At 45.8% G+C, this 27,405-nt stretch overlaps 1 protein-coding gene across 1 annotated transcript; it reads right to left on the reverse strand.

Moving 5' to 3' along the window:
• Positions 1–26,833, reverse strand: LOC119463896 (venom metalloproteinase antarease-like TtrivMP_A). Its single transcript, XM_037724717.2, has 13 exons — positions 26,701–26,833; positions 21,307–21,479; positions 18,375–18,467; positions 16,624–16,762; positions 16,306–16,457; positions 13,452–13,523; positions 13,241–13,368; positions 13,093–13,145; positions 10,545–10,653; positions 9,005–9,172; positions 8,371–8,506; positions 2,544–2,690; positions 1–315 (listed from the first exon to the last, which is right to left on the reverse strand). Exons 1-13 carry the CDS (start codon positions 26,744–26,746, stop codon positions 73–75), a joined length of 1,659 nt encoding a protein of 552 aa, XP_037580645.1. The 5' UTR covers positions 26,747–26,833; the 3' UTR covers positions 1–72.
• Positions 26,834–27,405: the final 572 nt, after the last annotated feature.

A 27,405-nucleotide genomic window follows, 5' to 3' on the forward strand; every position in this document is an offset into this window, starting at 1 on the left:
GACAACAGCAACGACACCAGCCACCATTTGGTTGACAGGAAACGGTTGACTACTGGCATCAGTTTTTTTAATTTACTTCCCGCGAAACCGTCTATACCAAGGTATAGATCGTGTTGTTGGACGCGGTCCGTAAGGTGTACGTGCGGTAGACGCCGTAGGGCTGCAGTCGCAACGACACGTAGTGACACTGTCTTCTTTATATGTCGTCGTCATTCTTGGGGTTTGGATCCTGGTTGTTTCGGGCGCTCTCACTGGCCTTTGGGTGTTTCGCGGTATGTCAACTTTAGTGCGGCCGCACACTCCTCGGACGCAAACCTGAACGGATAAAAGAGAAGTAAGAATCCGATTTTAAACCGCCCTGCCACGGATTTGTTTTACTTATTAATGCTTCATACAGCGGGAGGTGCGGGAAGAGTGATGACGGAAAGTGAACGTAACCAACAACGTTGACCCAAATATAGAAACATCAAAGAACAAAAATACAAAACATAAACACAGAATAGTAAAATCGTTTGCGAGTGTGTGGGCGTGCGTGGGGTCTCTAATGTTTTTGCTCTATGTACGGCAGAAGCTATCTGGGACTAGTGCACGTTAAATAACCCCTGGGGGTCAAAATTAATCTGGAGCCTTTCACTACGGCGTGCCTCATAATCAGAACTGGTTTTGGCACGTAAAACCCCAGAAAGAAGAAGACGAAAAGAACCCCTACCAGGAAGAGGAACACAAACGGACACGAAGAAGCGCAATTGTGTTCCTCTTCCTCATCAGTGTTCTTTATTGTTCAGCAAAAACGTTTGATCCTTGTTGCTATGTACCGTACACACTATTCAAAAGCAATGAACCTCCACCAACTAGCCCACTTCATCACTTCTCTAAGTATGTGTGTGTGTGTTTGTGCGTGTGTTCACAGAACGGGGTGTGGATGCGATGATGGTTATAGACACACACGATTGTTTTGGATAGGCAGGCAAACCCACTGAACCGAACGGCACGTATCAAACATGTCGGAAAGCCATTCGTAAAGTAATAACTATATAACATATATACTTTTTTTGACAGTTTGCGAGAAAAATGTTATAGTTTACGCGTCTGCGCACTCAAAAACGAGTGTCTCGTGCAAAATGGCAGCACTTGACACTCTCTCCTAACCGCAATGTTGCCTTCGTTCTCAGGCGTTCGTAATAAAAGGGTAACGCATATGGCTTTCGCTCCTTTCCATATAGCCTTGACTGCCATGTGTGAGTGAGAAAACCTATCCATGTTTTACAAAAATAAGATTGTATATTGATTTCCAGCGTCATATCACTTAACCTAGTATGCGGCTCGTTGCCATAGAAGTATCACGTCTCAAAAAGCACGCATGTTCAAATATGCAATTGCCTTATTTTTTCTCGAAAGAAGCAACATTAAAATAGTGTTGCATAAAATTTAGCGTCATGTCGTCTGTTTTTTTTTTTTTTGTTACAATACGAAACAGCAAAGCTATTACTAACGGGTTGGCTAAAAGTGCCGCTTTGCGGCAATGGTGGCTCTCTGCAGATGGGTACCGAAATAATAATAAAAAAAGTTGCTTAGGTTTGTAATACAAATGCAGGTACTCCACTCCCTTAGCTTATATTTGCCAGTATTGTCACACAAAGTTATCCCCCACTATAGACACTATACTTCCAAAAGCTGCGCGAGTAGCTGTAGATACACTTTAATTGGTAGCGGACTATGACTATGAATGTGCTTTAAGGCACATTCATATCTTCAACTTTATCATAGTGCTTATTATAGAAAAAAAACCCTCGTTAATTGCCCAAGGAAAGAAATATGCGTTCAGTAGCATTGGTATGGTGATTGATTAGAAGCGCTAACAAATTTTGTGTCTATGACCGCGAATCTCGCACGCTAAATGAAATAGAAGGAAGTTTTCTTGTGCTTTCTTACACTACATCAGTATAAAATTTACTTTAAGGAAAGCCGCACCAAAAAAAAAGTTTACAAACACAAGTGCCACTGGAGTAGTCACCGCGATTAGAAACAGGTCAAGCTGCTCAATTCTGCAGGTGGCCAAGTTACACGAACATCATCGTTCAGCATCAGCTGCGGATGCTTAACGATAAAAGTGTGCAGAAATGATCCGATTTTCGCGATGCACAATTTTAATTGAGGCATTCCTGGAGCTTAGCTTCATAAAGGTGAGCTTTTTGTTGGCTTTGTCTGCAGCATGTTGGTTATGCGGAGAACAATAACATAAGTCAGATAAACACTATGCGTGCATGTAAAAACCACTATCTGGGTGACCCGTTCCAGCTTCTGTTTCGAGTGTATGTTTCTTGCTCTATAAAATATTTCTCCGATTTTACGTGAATTATCGATACTCCATTTCATCGTGTGTGACAAAAGGTGCAGATAAATCTAAGACAGCCATTTTTCTGACATAATGGGGAAAAATTGCAGGGGTCGCCGGAGGGTTAAGCAGTTTACAGAATCGTGATCGCTGTTCACATTTAGTCAGCCACAGCTCCCCCATTTCCCTTTCCCAATTTTCCTCTTACCTGGTTTCCTCCACAGGTCATGTAGTCCAGTGCATGTACGAAAGAGCTGTACATCGTGGAGTACCTGAAGCACCGGCCGTATTGGCATATCTGGCGGATTTCTGGATATTGGCATTTCACCATGCATTCTCGCATACGCGGAGAACCCTAAGCCGACGACGAAAGAAAAGAAAACATATATATTTGTGAAATAAAGCTTATTCAATGTGTAAGAATGCATGTACACTTCAGGAGGAAGGCAGAAGGCAAAGTGCCTGTCGGTGCCCACCTCCCTACCAACAATCAGAGAATCAAAGCAACCTAACTTCACAACAGAGTGATTATGATGAAATGAGATCTTTATATAGAACATTTTTCTAACGACACATATTCCGCATCACCATCTAGTTGCACTTACACTAAACGTATTCGTCATTTCCCTTCCGGTAGCAACCACACTTTAACACTTTTTTGTATTCTTTATAATGTGTGCACTTGTCGCTGATTACATGGAATGTAAGCTGATATATATTTCTGGTATTTTACAAAGCATTTCTACCACTGGGAGAGAGATAACTTTTAACGGCAGAAAGGTGGAGAGGTCGGTCTGAGTGAAGTGCCTCTAGCCTGCTACCCCACGCAGGGGAGGGGGCTTGAGGGAATAACAGAGATAGGATGTGAACAGGAAGGAGGTTGGTGGTGTGGTGAACACGATGATGAGGGCTGCTCAGCACACTGTTTCTGTGCAACGCGAACGTGCACAGTTCACAGCACAGTCATCTGTGCTTCGAACTGGGCGAGCTGGGCGATAGTGCGTCCCCTTCTATTTCGCGCGGCTAAGTCGTTGAAATGTTAGAAGCAGCGTGGCACAAGCAGGAAACTTAACGTGTGAATTGGAGATATATGGACAACGCAAAAATGCGCTTCTACGCACACTACTGATCGGACGTAAAATAAATGTGTTGCATGTCAAGGAAACAAGATCTTGTTCAAATAAATGCTCGTAGCGCATCGTTGTTTATGCTTTCCAATTAGAAAAAAAAAGATTAGGGAAGATAATTTAAAGAAAGGACAATGAACCATAATGTTTACAACTTAGTAAGTGCACAACGAGAATAGTTGTCGCAATTCTCTTCACAGCCAACGATGGAGCTTTAAATCAGACGAATGCGAAAAACTAATTTGTACTAGCAACTTGTGATTCATGTAAAATACTTAGCTGGTTTTGTGAGCTTTGCAAAAATCGCACTGCCAAAACTGTGATATTTTCTATAGTACATGTGAGCATACCTTTACAAAAGGATTACCATTCTGTTGAGCAGTTACACTGTTGCAAGCTTAATGCTTCTCGTTTTCTGGAAGCTTGCAAATTTTTAAGTGCGAAGCACTTAAGGGCCCTAGCTGTCGGCATCCAATGTGATTTCATGTCGTCGTGGTCACGCACAAAAACAAGATCTGCCGAAAACTCGCGTCTCGTTCACTTGGTATGTACCAAAATTGGCATGGAAGGGTACGAATGAGTGACTAATATGACTGATAGGTCATGTCATCAATAACATCACATGCTCGTCAGTTACGTCACGATTAACGATAATAAAATCACGTGTGGCGTATATCCGCATTGGATATGCGGGTATGAGCAAGGGATATGCGGGAATTAGCAGAAACTCGTGAAAATCGCTTCCGAAACGCCAGTCTGGTACCAGCGCAGCGCAAGACAGGGTGCCACCACCCCACAAGCGCTCGATTTCTCCTCACTTGTGCAAGAATAGCAGAATAACATAAGTGAAACACCGGCGCATCACTGCTTCGCACTTGTTGTTGTTGTAGCCTATCACGCATGTGGCTTCTACCCACGGTGGGGAATTGACCGAGAAATGGGTGGATTATTCCAAATTAATATGGAGGATAAATTTCCGAATATCTATGGAATTAATATTGAACAGCGTAGAATTATATGTTAAGGTAAATCAGGAAATTCATATCGAATGAGTAATAATTAATTTAAAAGTACAAAAAAGATAGAATCGTTTGGATTCTGTAAGAAACGTTTGGACAGCGAAGCAAGCATCCCTGTGGCTGAATCCCAAAGTGGACGCCCCGATCGAAAGAATATTAGGTTCTGTTAAGTCCAGGCCAAGCCTTTGATAAGGAATTTCCAACAATCGTTTTCTTGCCGCAGTAAAGCGGCGACAAGATAGAAGAAAGTGATGTATCGTCTCTTCCTCATTGCAAAACACTCCCCAGCTTGCGCAAGACGACGAAGTGGTTCTTCTACACATCACTGCTTTAGTCGCTCTGGAATATTATGCATTTTCACCGATTTTTCTGAGAGACGCCGCTCCCTTTTTTTGCAATGGAAGTGGATTCGGTCCAGTACCATCCAGACCTGCCAGCGTCTGCGGGAGGTCTGCGGACGACGACGACGACGACTACTAATACTAATACTACTAATACTAATACTACTAATACGACGACGACGACTACGACGACGACGACGACGACTACTACTAATACGACGACTACGACGACGACGACTACTAATACTACTAATACTACTAATACGACGACTACGACGACTACTACTACGATTACAAGCTTTCTTGTCTCAATGACGGCAGCCCGACATATTTACGGGGACTGACCTACAGCAGCTGTCTGGACTTGACTTTCGTCTCTCGGTGTCTTCGAAGCAGTATAAAGTGGTTTGCAAACATAAAAACCCATGGAAGTGATCACGTTCCTGCCTAATTGAAGATCAAGGGAGTGGCCAAGTCTCTATCTACTGCCCTCCGTAGAACAGACTGGACGAACTTTAGATGGCTTATGGAAGACGAATGTCAAGAAGGCCACCCATCATTTCTCGAGAATCAAACTAGAAACGCACTGCAAGAGGCTATGTTAGAGCACTGCACGGGCTCGGGCTTACCCGAAAGCCCGGGCCGGGCCAGGCCGGGTAGAACAGTTTTTTCACGGGCTCGGGCTGGGCTCGGGCACGGCGTGTGCTTTTTGACCCGGGCCCGGGCTGGGCTCTGGTTTTTTGACGCGGGCCCGGGCCGGGCTCGGGCTTTCTGGTGGTGTGCATGTGAGGTGCAGCGAGTTATTCTCGGGCGTCTCAACTCTGAAAAACATTATTTTTCGGTCTCGGGCAGGGTTCGGGCCGGTTTCGAGTGGGGCTTGGGCCGGGCTCGGGCCTAAGGTAAAGGGGTGGCGGGCCGGGCCGGGCGGGTAACGTAGATTATTTCCGGGCCTGGGCCGGGCCCGGGTCTCGCCATAAAAGTTTTGATCGGGCTCGGGCGGGCCGCCCAACGTAAAAACATGCCCGGGCCGGGCCCGGGCTGAAAAAATCGGCCCGTGCAGTGCTCTAGGCTATGTTCACTTTTAGGCCTTCTCCAAGGTATACTGAATATGAAGGTGAATTGGAAAAGCTGCGAGCGCTTCACCGACGGGCCGAAAGAAGATACAGGCGCACCGAATGTGTTGACAATCTGGGGAGGCGAGGCGGATCCAAAAGAAAATCCACCACCGCATCGATACGCTACAACCTCAGAAGTGGAAATCTTTTTGTGAGTCCTTGGATCCTCGTAAGCCTCTTTCCCACATATGGAGAACTCTGCATGGCCTATAATTGTCTCCGCAACAGCGCCACCCTTTCAAGCCTCTTGCCTTGCATCAACGACGTGAGATCGACGTTGCTGAGGACTTCTGCGCAAGAATCGCTGGCTTGCCATCACGACCTGTATCATTAGCACGTGATGTTGCGGCATCCCAGGACTCTCGCATGGATATCATGTTCTCTATGGAGGAGCTAGAAGCTGCGCTGGCGACTTGTAAGAAGTCATCATCGCCTGGGCCCGACGGAGTCACACACAAGGCCCTTGGAAACCTTGGCCAGAAAGCCCGCAGTGTACTCTTGGAGAGATACAACGAATCCTGGTGCGAAGGATTGATTCCTTGTGAGTGTAAGGTCAGCCGCCTAGAACATTTACTGAAGAGCTCTAAATATCTATTAGACTTGGCATCGTACCGTGCCATCGCTCTTGTCACTTCCATTTCGAAAGTAATGGAAAGGATGGTGTTGACGCGCCTTGAATGGTACTTAGAACATAACGAGGTATATCCGAGTGCAATGGCGGGCTTCCGGCGCGGTCGGTAATCAGTCGATAACGTGCTTGATTTGGTAACACCTATTCAACACCAAAATATTACCGATTAACGGTGGCGATGTTTCTTGATGTAAAAGGCGCATATGATAATGTGGCGCACCAAGCAATCCTCGATACTTTGACCGATGCGGACATTGGTGGCCGTGCACTACGCTGGATTCACAGCTATTTGGTGGATAGATCCTTCTTCGTACTTACAGAGGATGGAATGACATCCCACCATGTCACCAGCAAAGCTGTGCCATAAGGCGAAGTGTTAAGCCTCACGCTTTCCACCGTAGCACTGCAAGGCCTTGTTGGATCATTGCCAAGAACGGTCCAGATATCCATCTATGCAGATGATATCTTTATCTGGGCATCCGGCGTGACTCGTCTGCAGATACGAGTGAGACTGAAGAAGGCGGTCACACAAACGTCGGCTTACCTGCGTATGAAAGGCCTAGAACTATCCTCAGAAAAGTTCCGATCAGTCGCATTTACACGCAAATCATTGAGTCCATACGTTATATGCATAAGTCGACAAGTAATTGCTCACGAAACAAAGCACCGCTTCCTTGGAGTCATACATGAAACAAGCGGGTACGGATGGCTTCACGGGCGGAAGGAGCGTCGGCCACAAGAAAACAAAAATAAAGCAGCAGCACCGTCTGCTGAATTTCTTATGCTTTCAAATTTTCAGTCCCCGCTGCATGTGCGCTTAACGGGGCGCCGCATGGCGTCGGCGGGGGTCTAATCAACCGAACGGACAAGCTTTTCAGTTTCGAACTAAACGATCTTGTCTTCGATGGCAGTGTATGCGTTTTAGCCGGGACTTCCCAGGGCATTCAAATTAAGCGAAAGGTGAAATAATTAACTGAGGTCGAACTAGCGGGAGTCGACTGATATAGATGTACAGGAGGCCAGACTCTATTGGGACAAGTCTTTCGCCGCCGTTCGAACAGTTCAAGGGACAGCGGATAAAAAAAAATCACCCTCTTTGCGCACGCCTCTGCATGTGCGTGTAAATTCAAGGAAATAAAAATTTTGCGTGGCTCTGCTATCGCAAACACCAGAGACCAGTGGAGCTGGGAAAAGCCTAGTAAAGTAGTGGCAAACCACGTCGTTGCATGTTGCAAAAGTTCCTGAGCACCCGCAACCCAGGATCTTCCAGTCTCCTCTGTTTCCTGTCGCTCAGGAGTTCTTCGCGATGTCCTGCGTAGTATAGCGATGAATTCAACCGGCCACGTTCACGAGCCTCCGGATCTTCATTTCTTCAGCTACGCGAACTCTCGGCTTCCCTCAATCTAAACTCGGGATCTTCTGCGACGCTTGGTTTCAGCTTCCCTAGCACTCGCTTCAGTATGTCGGAAGCGACGAGTGTCCATTTCTCTGGTCGAAACCTGCGGAGCCGCCGCCAGAGGCACCGGCTGCAGTCACGAACATCGGGCGCCGTCGGCGCGAACGCGGGGAAACGCGGTCGGCGTCGGCAGCAGCCCTACGCGTCCCACTATCACCTGTCTCACTCCTCCTCTCCACCTCGCATCCGATATGTTGCACGATGCTATTTTTATGCTCTGCTCGCACTCTCTCTCCGCTCTCTCGCCCCCAGCTCGGCGAAGCTGCGGACGACGTAATGATGATTATAGCGAGGTTCTAGAAGCTTCGCTGTAAAATTAAGTGATACATCGTAACGGTCGACTCACCATGTCAGCGGTTACATTTGTTTTGGTCGGGAAGACGCTTTTGCAGAACTCGTTTGGAGCCACTTCCATGCCGGGATACTTGCCCTGTTTCGTGTGCCCAGTGTTGCTTACTTTCCAGCACAACCATCCTCGCATTCTGTAATGTGTTTACAAAGCGGCCATTACCAATAGTGCGAGGTACCTCTACAATTTGTTCACGTGGCTTATAATCTATACGAAAGCAGCGTGGCCACAGCCAGACACGTCCGGCTAGTGGATATATGGTGTTCTTCGGTCAGTTTAGCACGAGGTCACGGATTCGATGCGCTCATGAGAGGAGAGGCCCTGAGCTGGTGAAAGCGCGTAAAAGCACACATGTATTCATGCTCACTTAAAGGTGGCCCCCAGTCCAGGTTTAAAAAAAAAATTCGCCGTGGGAGCACTTTTGTAGCTTTGTGCATGGTGGTGCCTGAAGCCAGAGTTCCAGAACCTTTACTACGTAAACAATCAATTTTCTAACCAGCATTATGTAGTCTTAGGGAGTCGAATGAACGGGACTAACAAGAAACGGGCCCTAGATAGTTTCGTTGCAACATCAAGTGTTGTAGGTGGCGCTTATAAAGGAATAGAAAAAGGATCAGTCTGTGGGTCTCACGTTACGACATTTCGAATTTGCCTCAGGCTGCATGGGGAGAAACGGTGGTGCTTCGTCCCACCGTCGACGTAGCTCATGATGTAACCTTCACTCCAGAGACAACTTAATGATCCCGGGTCGTTTGGAATCCACGCCATTGGCTGGCTCTGATCGTGAGCCGCGCCCAGCCTGGAGGAAGTCGGTGAAAAATTTGTTAGACTTCATGATGGAAATAACCAACGAAGAAAAAAAAAGAGTTGGCAAAAACAAACAAACTGAATAACAGATGTGTTTTTCAGGGCAATATTTATTAGTCCAAATTTTATAATTTGCAACAGTGCCCTTAATGCATCACAAACGCAAGGTCATCGAGTTCAGATATAAAAACGTGTATTTCTCGGATGTTTACCTTGTTCGAATGGTCCGTGATTTGAATCACTTGCCACGAGAAATTCTTGATATTGTTTCAAATAAAGTGATTTTTTATCTTTGAAACTTTTCACGATTTTTGTGTTTGTAACGCTTTTGGTGCTACAGCTGTGTATTTGCTTTTTGTATGAATATTTTTTTATTCCTTCTGCCATTCTTGCTACTAATTACAATGACCAACGTGTTAAATACTATTGCGTTTATGATTTACTGGTTGCCGTCGATAGCATTGTTTGTCCGGCGTATAGTGTTGTTTCTCCTGCATTGGTGATTAAACCCCCTCCTTCCCTCTGTAATGCTACACAAGCGCTGTGGCTACTGTGATAAATAAATAAATAAATAAATAAATAAATAAATAAATAAATAAATAAATAAATAAATAAATAATAAATAAATAAATAAATAAACTCTCAATGTTCTCCACTATGTTTTTCTTAAAATTCTATACTCATACCAAGTTTCATCTCGATGTGCAAGATTCTGCTTCTGGATTCACTGTTGAGGGGTAATTACCAGAACGTTTGTAATTTCTCACAGCGTGTATAATCATACAAACGTTTACCACTGTGGTCTCATGTCGGAATCGGCGCGCATAATGTCCTACGTAAATTTCATTGCGCAAGCTTTAGTAGTTCTTGTGATAAGCATTCGTAATCGTTTGCAGTGGACGTTTACAGCGGACATTCTCCGACGCATCTATAGTAGCCATTTCAACTTGGCTGTAAAACTGGTGTACGCAGTTGTAATACGAATGCATAAAGAACAGCGTGAGCTAAGAGTGGTCGCCTGAATTCTCGCAAGGACCTCCAAATGCACTTATTAGCTGATGCTATATGTAGAGTTTTTGCAGGCAACGCTGAAATCTGCATAAGTTTAGCGAAATGAAGAACGCTGGAAGCTTAGAAATGAGGCTTTTGCAACTGCTGCCTTAGTGGCGCTCGCCCACTTTACTGAGGCGTTATTGCAATTTCGGCATTTCATTAGGAATGTTACTAGAAACTCCATAAAGATATCTCCAGCATTTGCACAAGGTGGGCTAGGGTCCTGCAACCTGAATAACCTTGGCTAGCCAGAGTTCCCGCTCTTGTGAGAAAAAAAAAAAGAAACATTAGTGCACGCTGCTGTCTCTTACACGTGGGCCGCCTCGTGTGTCAGCGTGTGCATTCCATCGTAGAGACCTGCGGTGTCCTCACCGAGGGCAACGAACTGTCGCGTGCACAGGGCACCCACGTAGCCGATGCCTGCGTGAAAAAAGTAGTCGGAATGGGCTACTTTTCCCCTGTCTGCTATCCCAACTCGACTGTAGCGCGATGCCTTATTTATTCAATAAACTACAACACAATGAACTGCGCATGCGTTTTCAATGTGAAGCATTCTTTAGCGCTTCCCAGGTAAATTGCGCTAAGTAGGTTCCGGTCACGCCTCGTTTTATAAAACTCTGGAGACCGAGGGAGGAATTGAACGACTGACGCGGGGCACAACAGCGCGATTCTCTCACCGTCCGGCAAGAATTTTCGGCCAGTCTTTCATATCGGTTGGAGGGGGTCGCTTGCTAAAACCGCGTGTAACGAAAACGTGCTATACTCTGGTCGATTGTATCTTTGCAATCGTGCTACCCACGCGCCTTACTTTAGTAACGTTGTGTAGAGGAAATTAGCTATTCGTCATCATGCATGTGTCCCGTGCATAGATGGGGCCGTTGTCGCAACAAGCGTGAGGCAAGCGGTTCTAAATTTAGTCTATCTCGCGGCGTTCAGAGAGGCGTAGCTTAGCAGTGCGTTTGTCAATCCGAGCTTTTCTCCTGGATCTCCGAACCAGTTCCGGGTGGACGGCCGAACACAATCACTGCCTCCGAAGAGCTGCGCCGTCTGACTGTGTTGCTCGTGGCGGTGTAGAAACGGTGGAGCATTTATTAAGTCTGATCGTTCAGTCGACCGTCAAAGTCTCTTCAGCGAAAACACGTTGACGACACGAAAGGTACAAAAACTATCATCACCAATGGCTTAGTCTCATCAGCAAGCAAGATAGATGATAAAGATGGATGATAAAGCGAATTAAGTAAACGACTAAGCGAGTTAAGATGATTGATAAAGCGAAGTGGATGATTAAGCGAATTAAGGGGATGACCCACGCGAGTTAAAGGCAATAGAATTAAGATTGATGACAAAGCGAATTAAGAGGATGACTCACCGAATTAAGAGGGATGTCTAAGCGAAGTAGACTAAGCGAATTAAGGGGAATGTGTACGTCATGTGTACCTCTTTAATGCATCGGCACTTGGGCTTTCGCCTTCAAGTCCTCTTACGGATAACATAAGAGGCCTTGTGATTTTTTTTTATGCGAATGCCCAGCCTTCGCCAAAGCCAAAGCCGAATTTATCAAATGCTAAGGAGAACATCGGCTTGCTCACCTCGTCGTTAGCCGGTGTTCTTCTGCACCCTTTGGGATACCCGCCGTGGTTGCTCAGTGGCTATGGTGTTGGGCTGCTGAGCACGAGGTCGCGAGATCGAATCCAGGCCACGGCGGCCGCATTTCGATGGGGGCGAAATGCGAAAACACCCGTGTGCTTAGATTTAGGTGCACGTTAAAGAACCCCAGGTGGTCCAAATTTCCGGAGTCCCCCACTACGGCGTGCCTCATAATCAGAACTGGTTTTGGCACGTAAAACCCCATAATTTAATTTTACCCTTTGGGATGCAAAGGGGAATCAAGCTCTTGATGCGTGCCCTCGTTACCTTAACAGAGGAAACGCCCCTCAGCGAGCGCAGCGCAGTCTCTGTCGATCACCACGAGTAGCGGGCTCATGCTCTAACACCCTCTACAAAACAAACGCGCCCACTACGAAAAGAGGGCGAACACGACTGCATAATTAGACCGCAAGACCTCCACTAGCTGTATCATAATTTCGGCATATGTAAGCTTTGGAATGCATGAATAAATGTAACTTGTGTATTTGGTTGCGTCATTCCTGCACCCAAGTGGCCGATACACCCTCTACAGCAGCCACAAGACGGTTCAGGTGCCCCTATGCGGCTTGGTCCATGATAACTCTTGACCATTTTTAATGTGTTAGCATTCTTAGGGTACTCCACGAACTTTCCGATGGCTAACTGGCTATGTTTATATGCATGTTTGTATTTAACCGTTTTCTAACCAGCACACATTATGGTGGTGTTTTCAATATCTGCCACTTAAAGAAGTTCGCCGCTTAAAAAGGAAAGTCTGGCAGTCCCACGTCGTCAATCTTTTATGAAGTGGGTGTCCTTCTAAGTGACTGCAACTACTGTAGTTGCTGAGCGCTGGGCGTTGAGCGCGCTTGTACCTATTTTACCGGTATACTTACCAAGCGGTATCACTGGTCTCACAAGGGGCGCCCAGAGACCTTCGCAATTCTGTATAGGACCCCCTTTCGAGATTAGAACCCACGTAAACAACCGAGCGCCAGGTCGTGGTCCATCTTCGCCTGCTAGAAAAAGTCCGGTGGGTTTCCGGCGGCACCGGGATTCGAACCGAGTACCTCCGGCATACGAGGCTGACGCTCTACCGATTTCACCATCGCTGCGCTTTTCCCCCTTTTTATTCTTCTTTATATGCGAGAAGAACTTTCAGAAAAACAAAGCACAACAGAAACTCCACCGCTGCGCTAAGAAAAATATTGCGCGAAAACCGAAGAAACTCACCCAAAACACTCGTACTCTTCGTGTTGCCCGCTCCTGGGGAGTATACTTCAAAACTGCGAGAAGAGGCGTTTCACATAATACACACAGTTACTTAGCATTGCTACATATTCCATGGCCAAAACTACAAGAAGCATAACGGCTAACATACCCTGTCATTAGATACGTCATATCTGGATTGCCGTACTCATGTTTTTTGCCATAAGCGTAAGCCTGGAATGCCGCAAGAGTAGAGGAGCTTTCCATGTAGATGCCGTCACCCTTCCTGTAGGTGCTCAACTGAAAAACAGAAAATGGAGAGCGGTGTAAGTGAATAGAGCACGTCATACTTCATCTAAAAAATAAAATGAATGAAGAGTTACCGAATCTCGTTCAACTCCGACGAGCAAGAACTGAACCCTCGGATTGCTGGTGTCCATATACCTCATGTTAACCTGCAGAATGACGGTCAAAAATCCTTCAGGGCGACTTGTTAATCTTCAGCTTTTTTTAATAACATAACATTATTGAATCACAAAAGCCATCATGGTGAATGCTGAAAATCATAGTGGTTATAGTGAAAGGCATAGTGTTGGGCTGCTGAGCACGAGGTCGCGGGATCGAACCCCGGCCACGGCGGCTGCATTTCGATGGGGGCGAAATGCGAAAACACCCGTGTACTTAGATTTAAGCGCACGTTAAAGAACCCCAGGTGGTCCAAATTTATAGTGAACTACATTTTGCTCATAGTGGACATTAATGGTGAATATGGTGGGGAGCTATGCCCATCATTGTGGGCATGCTGGTAATCATGGTGGTGATAGTGGGACGAGCGCATGCCCAGTATTGAATATTTCCCCTTCTTCGAAGAGCTAGAGAAAAAGAAGAAGCCAACTGCAAGGCACGCGGGAGCACGGACGCACGGAGAAGACGACAAAGTGGAAGAAAGAGACAGCGTCCGCCATGGACAGCAATCGATTCAATTACTGTACATAATGTAAATACAGTTGTGTTTCATCATAGGCCGTGACCATTTATTCTATACCCAGTGCCAGCACGAACTGCTTGCTTCAACGCAGCCAGCTGTGGAAGACAACGGCGACGAACACGGGAGCAGTGGCACGAGCGCGTGCCGAGCGCGAGCACCAGCCGAACCTGGGATCTCTCGGTGGCGCCGGGTAGGAATCCCACCCAGACCAAAATGTGCCAAATTTCCCTTTCAAAGCCATGAATTTACTTTGTTCACAGGATCCTCTCTGAGTAATCTGACGTCAATCTGAGCATTTATTGACGTGTTTTTACTCTTTGCGCCGTCGGCCATTTTTGGAACCATCGCTCGGTCACACCGTCGACTAGGCCACCGGATTTTCGCGTGATGGGGCATATAATGCTTTCGCAATAATAACATCAACACTTGCGCCATACAGTAGAGTGTGGTGGCACAAGCCACCACCCCGTTTCAGAGGAGATTACACTCTCAACCATCATCAATGGTCGTCATATTTGTGGTTGCTCCGTAGCAGCCAACAACACGTTCTGCCCGGTGTTACTTTGCACTTGTCTCTGGCTTTATCGTGTGTGGTTCCCTTTCTGCAAGAAAACTGTGTTAAACGCTTATCTGATTGTGCTGTGCGAACGTGCAATATGGTGAGCTTAGTGGTGTACGCGTATATCTGAGCTTCACCAAAATATGTCAATCGACCACCTGAGTATGCGCTTGCGTGTCAGGACGCATTAACAGTGCAAGGTGTGGCTCAACGTGCTTGTTTTAACGGGTCAAGAAAGAAACGCAACGATGTCAGGATTCGAGGCCGCGTTTCTATGACGTGCTTATACGTAGCCGAATGTGCGAACCAGCATCTGCGATTCCGGCTGTGTAGGTACTGTGCGCTTACATTGAACTCCGTCTTGCTTCAGAAGCAGCCCGTATGCACGCCTGCATCATCTTCTTCCTAAATGCATGAGGGTAGCCGTTAGAGTGGACGAAAGAACGAAAAGCTTTAGGTACCTCTTTTGTTAGCCCAACTCAAACCCATGCACAATACCAAGTACGCAACCACGAGTACGCAACGCTTATGCCATCATCGGGAACTGGACCTCGATCGCTTCGCTGCCCAGCCGAAGAAACGGACGGTGCGTTCGGTTGTTGTTGTGGTCATTTTGTAATCAAGTTGACGCTCGCAGGATGCGTCCGGGACATTTCCTTTTAAGAATGCGAAATCAACGTAGTTCGCTGGCCGTGAAACGTCTACGGAGCGCGAGGCTGAGCTGCAGTTTATGTAAAACATCGCAAGCACAACCATCCAAACGCGTAACCTTGCGAGTTTGACTACACCCCTAATCGCAGAAAGTGAAACTTCTTCCTGACTGGCAACGTCATCGTGGTTTGAAAATGCGAAACATTTAGTCATATTAGCTAGCACACCATTTTACCGGCGACTTTTTCAAGTCGTCTAGAATCGAGCGATCGACGGGGCAACGAACAGCAATAAGTGCGATGCCCAGCTTGATCGTCGCAGCTTCAGGCCGGCGCATCGCCACGATCGAGGGCAAAATATTTACCTTGCGATTATGCTTTTCCGATAGCCTGTGGAATACCGTGGAGATAAGCTAGCTGTTCATCTTCCACTGTAAAGGTTACCTTCGTGCATTTGGGAAGAAGTCCCTGCAGGTATAGGGCCTGTTGCCAAGTCCAACGGAGTTTAATACAAAGTACCTGTACAGCCCGTAATCGCAGATGCTTGGTCACACACTCGGCTACGTAGGCAAGTCTTAGCAACCCGCCCTCGAATGGTGACATCGGTGTGCTTGTTTCTTTACATGTCAGAACAAACGCGCGAACCACGCTATGCACTGCTAATGCTTAACGCAAGCGCATACTCGGAGATCGATTAACATTATTATTTAGGTAAAGCTCGCACCTACACCACACCAAGCTCACTATATTGCATGTTCACACAGCATATTCAGAGAGGCATTCAATACCAGTTTTCTTTCAGAAGCGGTGCCACAAGGGATAAAACAAGATACCTTTGCACAGCAAAACCGCGCAAAACACGTTGTCGTCTGCTGCGGAGTAACCACAAATATGGCGACCGGCGCCTAGGCACTGCAGCGCCACGTCGCGGCAAAGATTCAGTACATACAGCCTATAGCATTGTTTTCACCAGCTTGTCCAACGCGATCAGAGAACGATTTCGAAGACCGATAATAAATGGCACTTATACCGATACTTACTGAGTTCGTATGTACGCATAGGTATTCTATTAATGCGAGCGTAGTTTTGAAGTGTTTATGATGCGGCTTGTCAGAGACTATGAAGAGTTCTATGACAACTTCTGCGGGAACGCGTTGGGCGCCACTGCTCCTTTCTTCAGGAGTCCTCGCATCTGCAAAAAAATTGTAAATAAGTACACTTCAATGTACAAAAGAGCTCAATAAATACAAATTTCAAGAAATCAGGTGCGCCATACCATGCTGACGCACGTTCTCACCTCATATTCGCAAAAGAAAAAAAAAAAACGATTCGAAGACTATTACATTGTTTATATTCACCATTTGCGCTGACGGCCATCTCAATGTCAAGCATCTCCTTTTTCTCAATTTCGTAAATCATGTGCGGAATCGGGCCTTCATCCGATCTCTCCCTTTCAGGCACTGGTTGGATCCTTTGGTACGGTCCCACAACGCCTTCCTATAAGAGGTGACACATTCGATGTCATTGCTTTACGTACCGTCATTATATGATTGCACCAATTTAGTAAAAACACCCAACTTTGTCACTGGCAGCTGCGCAGTTTCAAGAAACCCCTCTCAGTTTTGACTGAAACTTCCACCAATCACGAAGTGCATGGCAAGAAAACGTGTGGCTTTTGAAAGGCACTGCCGTAGTTAACACGATGTCCTTGCGTCGCTGCTATAACCTTCGCACTGTCGCTAGATTTTTTAACAACCTTCAATAAGCAATATGGCGGCAGTCATGCATCAATGGTACCGGATAACGCTTCTGTGGTTCTGACAATTACAGCCGAGAATAATTATGCATTGCATGACATTTCAGTGTCAGCACGCCGGTTTAGAAGGATGAACTTTTTTTCTAAGAACTTTGCTAGTGCAAGTCGCTCTTATTGACATTTGAAGCATCGTTAAATCACAAAGAGCAGTGACCGCACACATGTCTGTTTTTTAAATATTACTTTACACCAAATAGCACGGCGTCGTACTGTTTCTTCTGACAATAGATTTGTTGCCAGTTTCTTTTGTTAGAGGGTCTCTCGAACGGTTTGGACACATTTTGTAGACGCGTAGGGTACAGCTACAGTAAAACATTAGTGCCGAAATTTAAGTGAATCGTCTACAGACGATTACAAGTTACCTTCCTTCCTAGCCACGCTCTTTCTCCTCAACTCGTTCACCGAGCGATCGGGGCTAAGATCCGCCATTCACTGGCTCTGCGTCGTGATGGGACGTCGTGTAGTCTACTTCCAGTTGTCTTGGAGCTAGCGCGTGAAGCATCTCCAACCTCTCCGCTAGCCTGCTGGCCGTCGATCCCCCGCGAGAGCTATCCAAGCAGCGTGCGTTGCGAACGTTCTGTCGCAGAGCCGAGCGTGTCCGGCATTTCCGGTAACCGCAGACGAGCTGGGCGTTTTGCCGGATGGGCGGAGGTGTAAACTGAAGCCTCTCCATATTACTACCGCCTAGATGATGGGGGCTTTAGCGTAAACGTGAGAGGCCTGAGCGGCCTGCACGGCGCAGACCACTCAGTAGTGATACGGTAGCGATTCACATTTTTAAAATCTTATAATGAATTACATGCTTTACGCGGAGCGCTTAAATGCGTCACTTAGTGATCAGAAGGATCTACCCTAACGAGTGAGTACGTTGTACAAGATCACCAAAATCGTTTTCAGGGTTCCTTTATATTTCGAAATAATTTAGCGCATTGAAAGACCACGTATGAAATTATTTTAATAACACTCCATTGAAATCTATAAAATGACAATGATACGCAACCACCTCAGCTAACTACCTTCTTTATGACCCTCAAAACAGAAGTAGCTGCGTACTAAGTTGTTACGGAATTATATTTTAGTAAGGGTAGTTCGTGCGTATATGTGCGGTTTTTCAAGGCTGCTTCATGAGTTTAGATGAAAGCAGGAGTGCTCAGCATCATTGAAATATTTCTTTCGTGTAACTGCATATATAGCGTTATGAAAAACCATCGTTTGCTATCGAACAAGTGATGACCTGCAAGCAAATAATACATATAGATCAACTTATGCTAAAAAGAAAGCTTCAACACTCACCACTTCGACGCCGGTTTCTTTTCTTCTAACGTGCACAGTCGCGAATTGCCTTTCATCTTCATGGAGATTTCGTTCGATGTCTTCTCCGCTGAACTGTTAAATTGAAGCAGAGTGAGTACTAAAAAATGTTTGCCTTTTCAGAAACGTGCTGCTATAATCCATCTAAGACTTGGCCACTTAATGCAGAAAAAAAAAGATAAACAAGGCCACCCGTCAAGTACAGATTTTATGTTATGAGCAACTACAAATGTTTTTTTTTTTCGCTTTAATAGCAGTTGTCCTTGACTTATGCCTTGTCTTAATTTTACAAGGACTGGATAAGAAGATAACAATTTCTCTCTCGACGAGTCTGTATAGCGTCTTTTCTCCGATATTTCGGCGTATTCATAGCCGATGAGAAGGGGGAAATTGTGAAGCTGAGATTACAGGGTGTTTATATTGAGACTTATTTTTTGACGTGTCTACAGTCTTGTTTAAACGACACTGTCTCTTTATACGCTATACTGGGCACTTTCGTCAACGATTTTGCTGGGGTGCCTCATCACCGCGTGATCATTAATTGTGGCAGCCTACGGAAATTAACCACTTTATCGTCATAGCGACGGCAGATTTCCTATCCAGCCCGTATCACTAATTTGTGGTTGGAGACAGTACGTCTGACTGGGCTGCAGGGAGCTCAGCCAGTGCCTCAAAGAACTGTTCTTTCTGGTGTCTCTTTTCATGTTATATATAATCGCGCTGTCGACGTCGTGATTGATCAGTCTGCAGAGGTTTTACGTTATTGAGTGTTGCTCTAGCATCACGTTGACAAATTGAGAATTGAGCTTATTGTGTAGCACCTGTAGCTTATAAGTTCCGGTGCCTTCAGCCCACGAATTTTCCTTCAAGATCAAAGAATTGTTAGTTTAGTCGTGCAGCTCCCCGAATGTTCTTACCACGCACGCACGCACGCACGCACGCACGCACGCACGCACGCACGCACGCACGCACGCACGCACGCACGCACGCACGCACGCACGCACGCACGCACGCGCGCACGTACCTAAAATGCATTTCGGCGTTTAAGTTCTTTATATTTTTGTTAATGGTTACTTCGAATGTTCAATTGCACAGTATTTGTATGCTGTGTAGGAGACCTGCTTCTGTGTAACACAGACCGGGCGCCTGCGATGAATGATAGCTACAGGGTCCTACACTACTTTGAGATTGTAATTAATGAAATTCATGTGATGAAAACGGAAATAAAATTTACGTCTAACAGAAGCGCTGCCGTAATTGATGTTACGGACGAATATCGGCCTGTTACACTGGATTAATGAAACTAAATGAGTGAAGACGAGCGTCGTATTGCGTTTAGGTTCGTTACTTGGCTCATTTAATTCAGAAACGTATTTAGCAATGTGCCATTATGTCACCGTAAAAAATTAATTTCGCACGTAATGTCCTTCCAGATCTTATTTATTTATTTATTTATTGAATTATTTATTTATTGATTATTTATTTATTTATTTATTTATTTATTCATTTATTTATTTATATAGGACACTTTACACATCCCTAGAGGCATAGTGTAGGGGGGGGGGGGGGGGGGGGAGGTGTACAGCAAATGTCATGGAAATACTATACAAAAAGTTAAAAACACCGGTACAGCAATAATTTGATGTATACAAAAAGTAAAACAGAAATAACAAGAAAGGCAAGTAACGCTGAAAATGTATCACCGCTATCGTAAAATATCTTATACATTAAGCTCTCGAACAACAATTTGAAGAGTACCCGCCGTGGTTGCTCAGTGGCTATGGTGTTGGGCTGCTGAGCACGAGGTCGCGGGATCGAATCCCGGCCACGGCGGCCGCATTTCGATGGGGGCGAAATGCGAAAACACCCGTGTACTTAGATTTAGGTGCACGTTAAAGAACCCCAGGTGGTCCAAATTTCCGGAGTCCCTTACTACGGCGTGCCTCATAATCAGAACTGTTTTTGGCACGTAAAACCCCATAATTTAACAATTTGAAGAGTAAGGAGAAAAAACAAGAAACAAAGAAAAATGGGGGCGTCACGCATACGGCTCATTAACCGGTAAAACAAAACGCGCCAGTGAACCATGAAGTAAGATATACAGGAGAGCCGACCCTGGCACTCGCCAATGCGTTTGCTCTGTTCGGCTTAGCGACGCGGCAGACCTGCAGCACGCCGCCGTTCTCTCTGCCTTCGCTGCTCACCCTCTCCACAACCATAGCCTCCTATATATTCCACAACAGACCTTCACTAGGCCTTCTCTCCTGCTCCTCTTTTACAGGCTGCTAGCGCAATTACAGCGCTCCGCGTGCCCAAGAAATCGAACGTTAAAGCCAGCTTGAGAAGCGGCTCCTCCACGGCCGAAGGGTGCTGCATAGCAGGCGACAAGAAAACACTTATCGCAAGCAACGCGTTTTGCATTTCTCGGTTGTTTGATAAGGGGTGAGAAGTTAAATCGATAGCTTTCATTTGATACCAACTTGTCTCGAGCGGTTGTCATTCTACGCAGTTGTCGTGGTACGCTGTGTCGTTTCAGTAGTGGTTTAAGTCTCCATCTGGCACGCACCTAATATATATCTACGTCTAATATATATATATATATATATATATATATATATATATATATATATATATGTGTGTGTGTGTGTGTGTGTGTGTGTGTGTGTGTGTGTAAGAGCATAAATCACGGATTTAGAAAGCTACGCTCAAAGAAGACAGAAAAAAATAAAGAAAACTGGCAAGATGTATAAGTATGTACAACGATTCTGTAATAGTCAATAATATCAGGGTAATTATCTACGTAGAGTCAATATGTGGTCAATTATGTCATTCAGTGCGCTGTCGAAAAGGCTGCGATGACATTGCCGCTGACGCTGTTGTGGGCAGTGGGTGCGTTTCGCTTGAGGCCACTTACCAAATGCGTCACTTCGCGTCCATTCTCGTGTTCCAGGACACGGAAGTGACGCGCAGCCACCGACGCCTTCCTGAGGTTCAGCGTCAGCTTATCGTGCAGGTGCAGCACCAGTCGTCCATCAGCTGAACGCTCTTCCAAGAGACGCGGATAGACCAACCGAGGTTGCTGTATTCCTGTAAGAGGCATTTTGAACGTTTGTACTTTAGGGAGTGTGCGATTTCCCCCAGCTCAGGTCATTCGCAATGAGTGTCAATGTGCTAGCTTACACATTCAAATGAGGTATTTTGCGTGAGACCTTTTCCTGTTAGCCACGAACGACTTTCATATGTTCGTGCTTTGATGGTTGGGTATAGGGCTTGGTCACCGGCATTTTTCTGATATTCGCACTTTACGTATGTTACATACGCCAGGAGCTCCTGAAACATTTTGCTAAGCCAGTTATTACGACCTCATTTTGATGTTATACAAGTGACGTCGGTGCCTTCTGCTCCGAAGTATACTTTTTTTCCAGCCTTGCAATCAACCTCATTTAACACAGAAATATCCATCGTATCATACCGTGTGTCCTAGCTAATGTTAGCCAAGCTCTTAAAAGAAGAAAAAAAAAAAAGAGAGAGAAAAAGGCAAACATGGCGCACGATGCAGTTATAAAACCTACGGTGTTCGTCACAGGTCTGAGACCCAAATACCTTAACCCTTAAACACTATCTTCCAGCGTGTTTATTTCTTCCTTCTTTTCTTATAACAGCTTGGCTGACGTTAGCTGGTGACACCCTAGTATATGCTACGCTGAGTTCGCCTCAACATTCTAACTAAGCAAGGGAAACCGTTAACGCATAGCCTATATCGTTGTTGATATGCTGGAGTAAAGTTTCAGCTGTGGCTAGTTCAGCAAATGAACTACTAATACGTAATTACTATGGTAATTAAGTTTTAAATGATGCAATGGCCTATTGTTTTCGTTTGTCAAGGGCACGCTCCATAGCTCATCAGGTGACGCTAGAAAGGCCAGAAACTCTTCTCTCACTGCTCGCATTCCCGAAAAAAAAAAGAAGAAAAAACACACAGTGCGTCACATATGAAGGATATAGGTACACGTCATGTAATATGATGTAACTTTAAGTCCCACACTTTTATGTCGCAAGGCATTGTATAATTATTACATCGAAGGCGTCGCAGATACGAACCTATTTACCGCTGTGATGGCATAGTGGCTTCGGCGTTGCGCGGCTAAGCCTGAGGTCGCGGGATCGGATCCCGGCCACGGCGGCCGACTTGCGATAGGGTGAAATGCAAAAATGCCCGTGTGTCGGAAATTGGGCGCAGATTTAAAACATAGCAGGTGGTCAGAATAATCCGGAGTCCCACACTATGGCCTGTCTCACAATCAGATGGAGGTTATGGGATGTAAAATCCCCAAATTTATTATTATTATTATTATTATTATTATTATTATTATTATTATTATTATTATTATTATTATTATTATTATTATTATTATTAACCTTTTACCAACCGAACAAATGGAGTGACACGTTTCTGCGACCAGCGGTCACAGTACACTGCTTACGCTCGCAAGTAAAACATTCTACCATCGTACGTTGTGTACTGGAAGCACAAATAAGGTGACTTGACGTAACATCAGATCCAAAAGTTGTAATACATGGAGCCGTTTTTCATAGATAGCGTTGTAGATCTTTGTTAAGCAACTGCATTACGAAACGCGCGGAATGATACATCTACACGGCCGCTCTACTCGCATATATTACACCTAAGCACTTATGAGCTGTGAATGCGAAAGTCGAAGTGAACGCTGCTAAGCACTCCTTGGTGTTTTACGCAGCGAGTAATGGTTTAGAGTTTTGCTGCGGGGTGTCTTATCGTGTTTTGCGATTAAATTTGTGCGGGCATGTTTTTTTTTGTACTGTTTCTGCGTTAGCATGTTGGCTGTAGACCGGAATCCTTTGGACAATATTGATGAGGAATCAAGGACGCAGCATGCCACCGACGCATGCCACCGAAGTACACGACGAGAGACCGAGGAAGCAGCCGCGACCACCAAGGCCGGCAGGCGCTCGCAGCAACTAAGCCCAGTGGGGGTGATGGATACGGACCGCGCGCCGGCTTCCGAGAACGAGACGGCGGCACCCGCACGCGCGCTCCACGCGAATTCCTCGCCGACGACAACCCGCCTCAGCCCATGGCGTCGCGCCGCCGTATCTGCCTCCTCGAGATGCACTGGTGACGTGGCGTCGTGACGATGCCCTCTACCCTCACTTACGCAACACCTGGCGCGCTATCGCTGTGTTCCGATACGCCCGCTCTTCTCCGTCGAGGCGCGCTTGTGACGTGGAGTCGCAGACAATGGAAATTTAGGTGCCGTTTCCCTGCTACAGACGCCGGATTTTTTTCACTCAATGAGCCATTTGCTTTCGCATCAAATGGATCATTTGGCTCGGCAGTACATAGCTGGATGGCCTTATAAACCGAGTCGGCACTCCTGTTATATTACCGCGTGGTCTGAACCGATCGGTTTGTAGGTGCAATTTCAGAGCAGAGGAAGCGGAAGGGGACGGTAGAAACGTGCATGGGGATAGAGTATGGGAGGCAGACTTGTCGTGTCGGCGTTATTTTCACATCTAGCGACTGTCGATTGCATTAATAGCACGGCCGGCAGAAATGCTCGACTGTCAGGAAATGATAGCCGATGTGGCCCCGTAGGCATAACTATGTTAGGGATATCGGGGACAGGGGAATTCTATACTCTAGATCCTATTGTAATTTTCCCTTTCGCTTTTCGTCAGAGCTCCGAGCGGCGTTCCAGCTAATTTATCACTGGTATCGGCCGATATTGACCCTTTTCGCGGAGCATTTTGCTTTAGAGAAATGAGATGGCGCTCATGGCGGCGCGCCATTACCTCTCCTCAGCGACCGCGCACGAATACGAAACCACTTCCGCTTCTATCTTGCTTCTGTGCGATCAGCTGTCGGCAATGCAACTGAGTTTTTGCTTACACACTGTGCTCCAATCATGCTAGATTGAATCATGTGGATTGAAGACGTGTGCAGTAGTTGGCTGCAAACATAGTGACTGGCATGTTAAGGAATAGAGTAAATCTGTGTGGCCAAGTTCGTGGATCGCTGCTGCAACTGTCCGAACGTGTTACCGGCACTTCGTGATGTACGGCTTTCCTCGAGGATACAGAAATTTGCTCATCCGCCAGCTTTGTATCGCTAACCTTCAAAGAAAAGGCTTCATCCCCAGAACGTCGTCAAGAGTGAGTACCACTCGTTAAACAATGACAAAGGAGCAGCGCCGCTTCCTGTCATAGTAAGTTTCGCGCACGTTACCTCTACACATCTGTCCAAATGGCAGGAAAACTTACGCCCACTCTATCACCGACGTATCAAGAATAAGTCAATGAGGCGCACACTTGAATATATGCGCACTGTATATGCACAATAAATGACGGACTACACCGAAGGCGCACGAATGGTCGAAGCTGAATGTTTCGTGACGGTTCACAAGAGTAAGCGAGTTACTAGCGGTAATATATATTTGCTACAAGGTATTACAATGTACAAAACAGCTACGTTTCAAGCCTTGTGCGTAGCAAGAACAAGTCTATCGGAACTGAGCACACTCGCGAGCGATTAGGCAGAAAATAATCAGATAATGGCCGCACCGAGGAACTTCGCTGAGTCAGAAACTGACAAGCCACTGCTTCAAAATATTTGCCGAATAAAGAACAAAGAGCAAAACACACTAATCCTGACTGAATTCATAATCGGAAAGCTTGGTATACACATTTAGCCCCGCTTTTAGAACAAGCACCATATACACTGCTTGCGCCGTTTGGACATAGCTTAATCAGCTCCGAAAGCGCTTTTGCATGTTCTTTGAAGCTGTGATCAAAGCTTCGTGTCGTCCACCTAGTCACCGTCTACGATATCTCCGAAAACAGAGGTTTTCTTAGCCGCGCCGGCGTCATACACTTCCATTGTAAACAAGGAGGTAACGGAGGCAGTTGAGGCAAGCAATGGAGGCGTCACCACGTGATCAAACATGGCAGCGCCCACGGCATCGCCGCGAAAAGGGTCAATATTGAGCGGTGAGTGATAAAAAGGAGTAGAATTTTGTCTACATATTGGAACTTTGAAAAACATTGGAAAGCCATTTTAGTGTTATATACCTGGTGGATCAGTGGGTTTGGTGAAACCGCAAATGGAACAGTTGTGCGTGAAAAAAGAGAAGAGAAGAAAAGGCAAAAAAAAAGAAAGAAGAACCACACGGGGCACAGCAGTGTTGCAAGTAGGGGGCGCTGGGTAAGCAGTCGCTTGTGGAAGCGCAATGCAGCAATAATGAAACATAGGGAACTTTGGGCACACAAGAAATATGAGGTGGCGCGTGCAACCTGGAAAGGGGTAATGGTGCCAGCGCTAACGCTCGCAAATGCTATTCTGCACTTAAAATCGGGGCTGGAAATGGACCAAAAATCGTAGGCCTGTTGGCTTTGGGAGCCCATGGCAAAACCACAATTGAAGCGGTGCAGGGTGACGTGGGTTGGGCCTCGTTTGAAGTCAAGGAAGCTCAGAAAAAAAGTTTGTTTTGAAGAAAGACTAAGGAACATGGACCAAAATAAATGGGCGTTTAAAGTGTACAAGCATCTGTACCTGAAAAGCGTGGACACAGAATGGACGAAGACGTCAAGAAAGTTGGCAACCAAGTACACGGTAATTGAAAGTCTAAACAGACAAACAAGAGCCATCAGAAAGAGAAAGAAACATGGACAGTGAATTGGATGCAAAGAATGGAAAGAAAGAGACCAGGGAGATTTACAAGACTGAGAAAGAAATTAGAAGAGAAAATCTGTGTGACGACGCGAAGGGAAGTTCCTTACTATTTCAGGCTCGAGCTGGTTGCCTAAGGACAAAAACTTACCAGAGCAAATATTCGCAACTCGACGAGGCGAAAAATCCGGAGACCACTCAGCACATCCTAATGGGATGCGAAGGGATTCACCCAGTGAGACCCGCAGGTAACGGACACCTTCCAGAAGCTCTTGGATGTAAAGTGGACGGAAGCATCATCCGGTCAGCAGTCGAGATAAGCGAAAGACGTTGAGAGCATTGTCGGAAAAAAAGCAGGGAAGATAATGATACGACCGGATCCGTTACAGGCATAGGAAGCGGTACAAGGTAGATAAGTTTTGAGGAAGAGAAAAAGAATAAAGAGACGTATACAAAAATGCTAGAATGAAAAGCATGTATACCATACCTGAGTAACTCAAGCAGGCTAGGTGACTATTGGTCACCGCGCCGTTTGAAAGGGGATGCCAATAAATCATCATCTTCAATCTCAAATGGACATGTGACTTGATCAAGGATTCCTACCTTTGGTTGAAATGACGAAGGCAGCGAGTATGATGAGGCGCGTCATACCGAGGGATTGACAGCGAAGCGTAGTCTGCTCCTTCTTATACGTACCACACTTATAGGAGGTGGCAAGTGAAAAGTGAGTGGCATTCTGCTGCATATGGAACTCTCAGTTTTTTTTTCTTCTCACTGAAGATTGTGAAGGTGAGAGGAAGCCGCTTTTGATACGCACCTCTGTGATGCACATGTTGACGACCTTCTATGGCCTTCACTATGACTCTCTTGTAGAGGACGGAGAAGCGAAACTGATTAGCATTTTTATTATTTGTACAGATAACGTCTCCCGTGTGGACGCCGAAACGTCAGGTTTTTAAAATGTTTTCGCCGCTGTTTGCTTCTTATAAAGCGACATAAATTGGCATGACATACTGACATTTTCGTAAGTTAATGCATAATTTTTTAGCAATGTGTTCGAAGAACCTTTGTTCCTTTCTTTATGGTTCTCAAGAAAACCCGCAAAATGTATCTAGATTAAGCCCTTGCGAGCTTAAACTTTGCTATGCAGTATGCTTTAACGATCGAAGTCTGCACTAAAAAATAAAAAAAAAGTTTTCGGTCGTGTTTTAGCTTCAGCGTATGAGAAGATAAAAAATGCGGTAGTTCTTAATTATCAAATGCTTTATTCACGGTTTCCGTGGCCGGTTGCTTTACCGTAGCCAACAT

Source organism: Dermacentor silvarum, chromosome 9, assembly GCF_013339745.2.
Source record: "Dermacentor silvarum isolate Dsil-2018 chromosome 9, BIME_Dsil_1.4, whole genome shotgun sequence".
NCBI classification, from domain to species: Eukaryota; Metazoa; Arthropoda; class Arachnida; order Ixodida; family Ixodidae; genus Dermacentor; species Dermacentor silvarum.

Excerpts from the sequence above, each read along its gene's own strand:
- LOC119463896 (XM_037724717.2), bottom strand. The coding sequence starts at position 26,746 with ATGACGCGCCTCATCATACTCGCTGCCTTCGTCATTTCAACCAAAG. Across the intron at positions 16,763-18,374 it reads AAGAAACCGGCGTCGAAGTG|GAAGGCGTTGTGGGACCGTA; the intron begins GTGAGTGTTGAA and ends CACCTCTTATAG. Across the intron at positions 16,458-16,623 it reads GATGGCCGTCAGCGCAAATG|ATGCGAGGACTCCTGAAGAA; the intron begins GTGAATATAAAC and ends ATTTTTTTGCAG.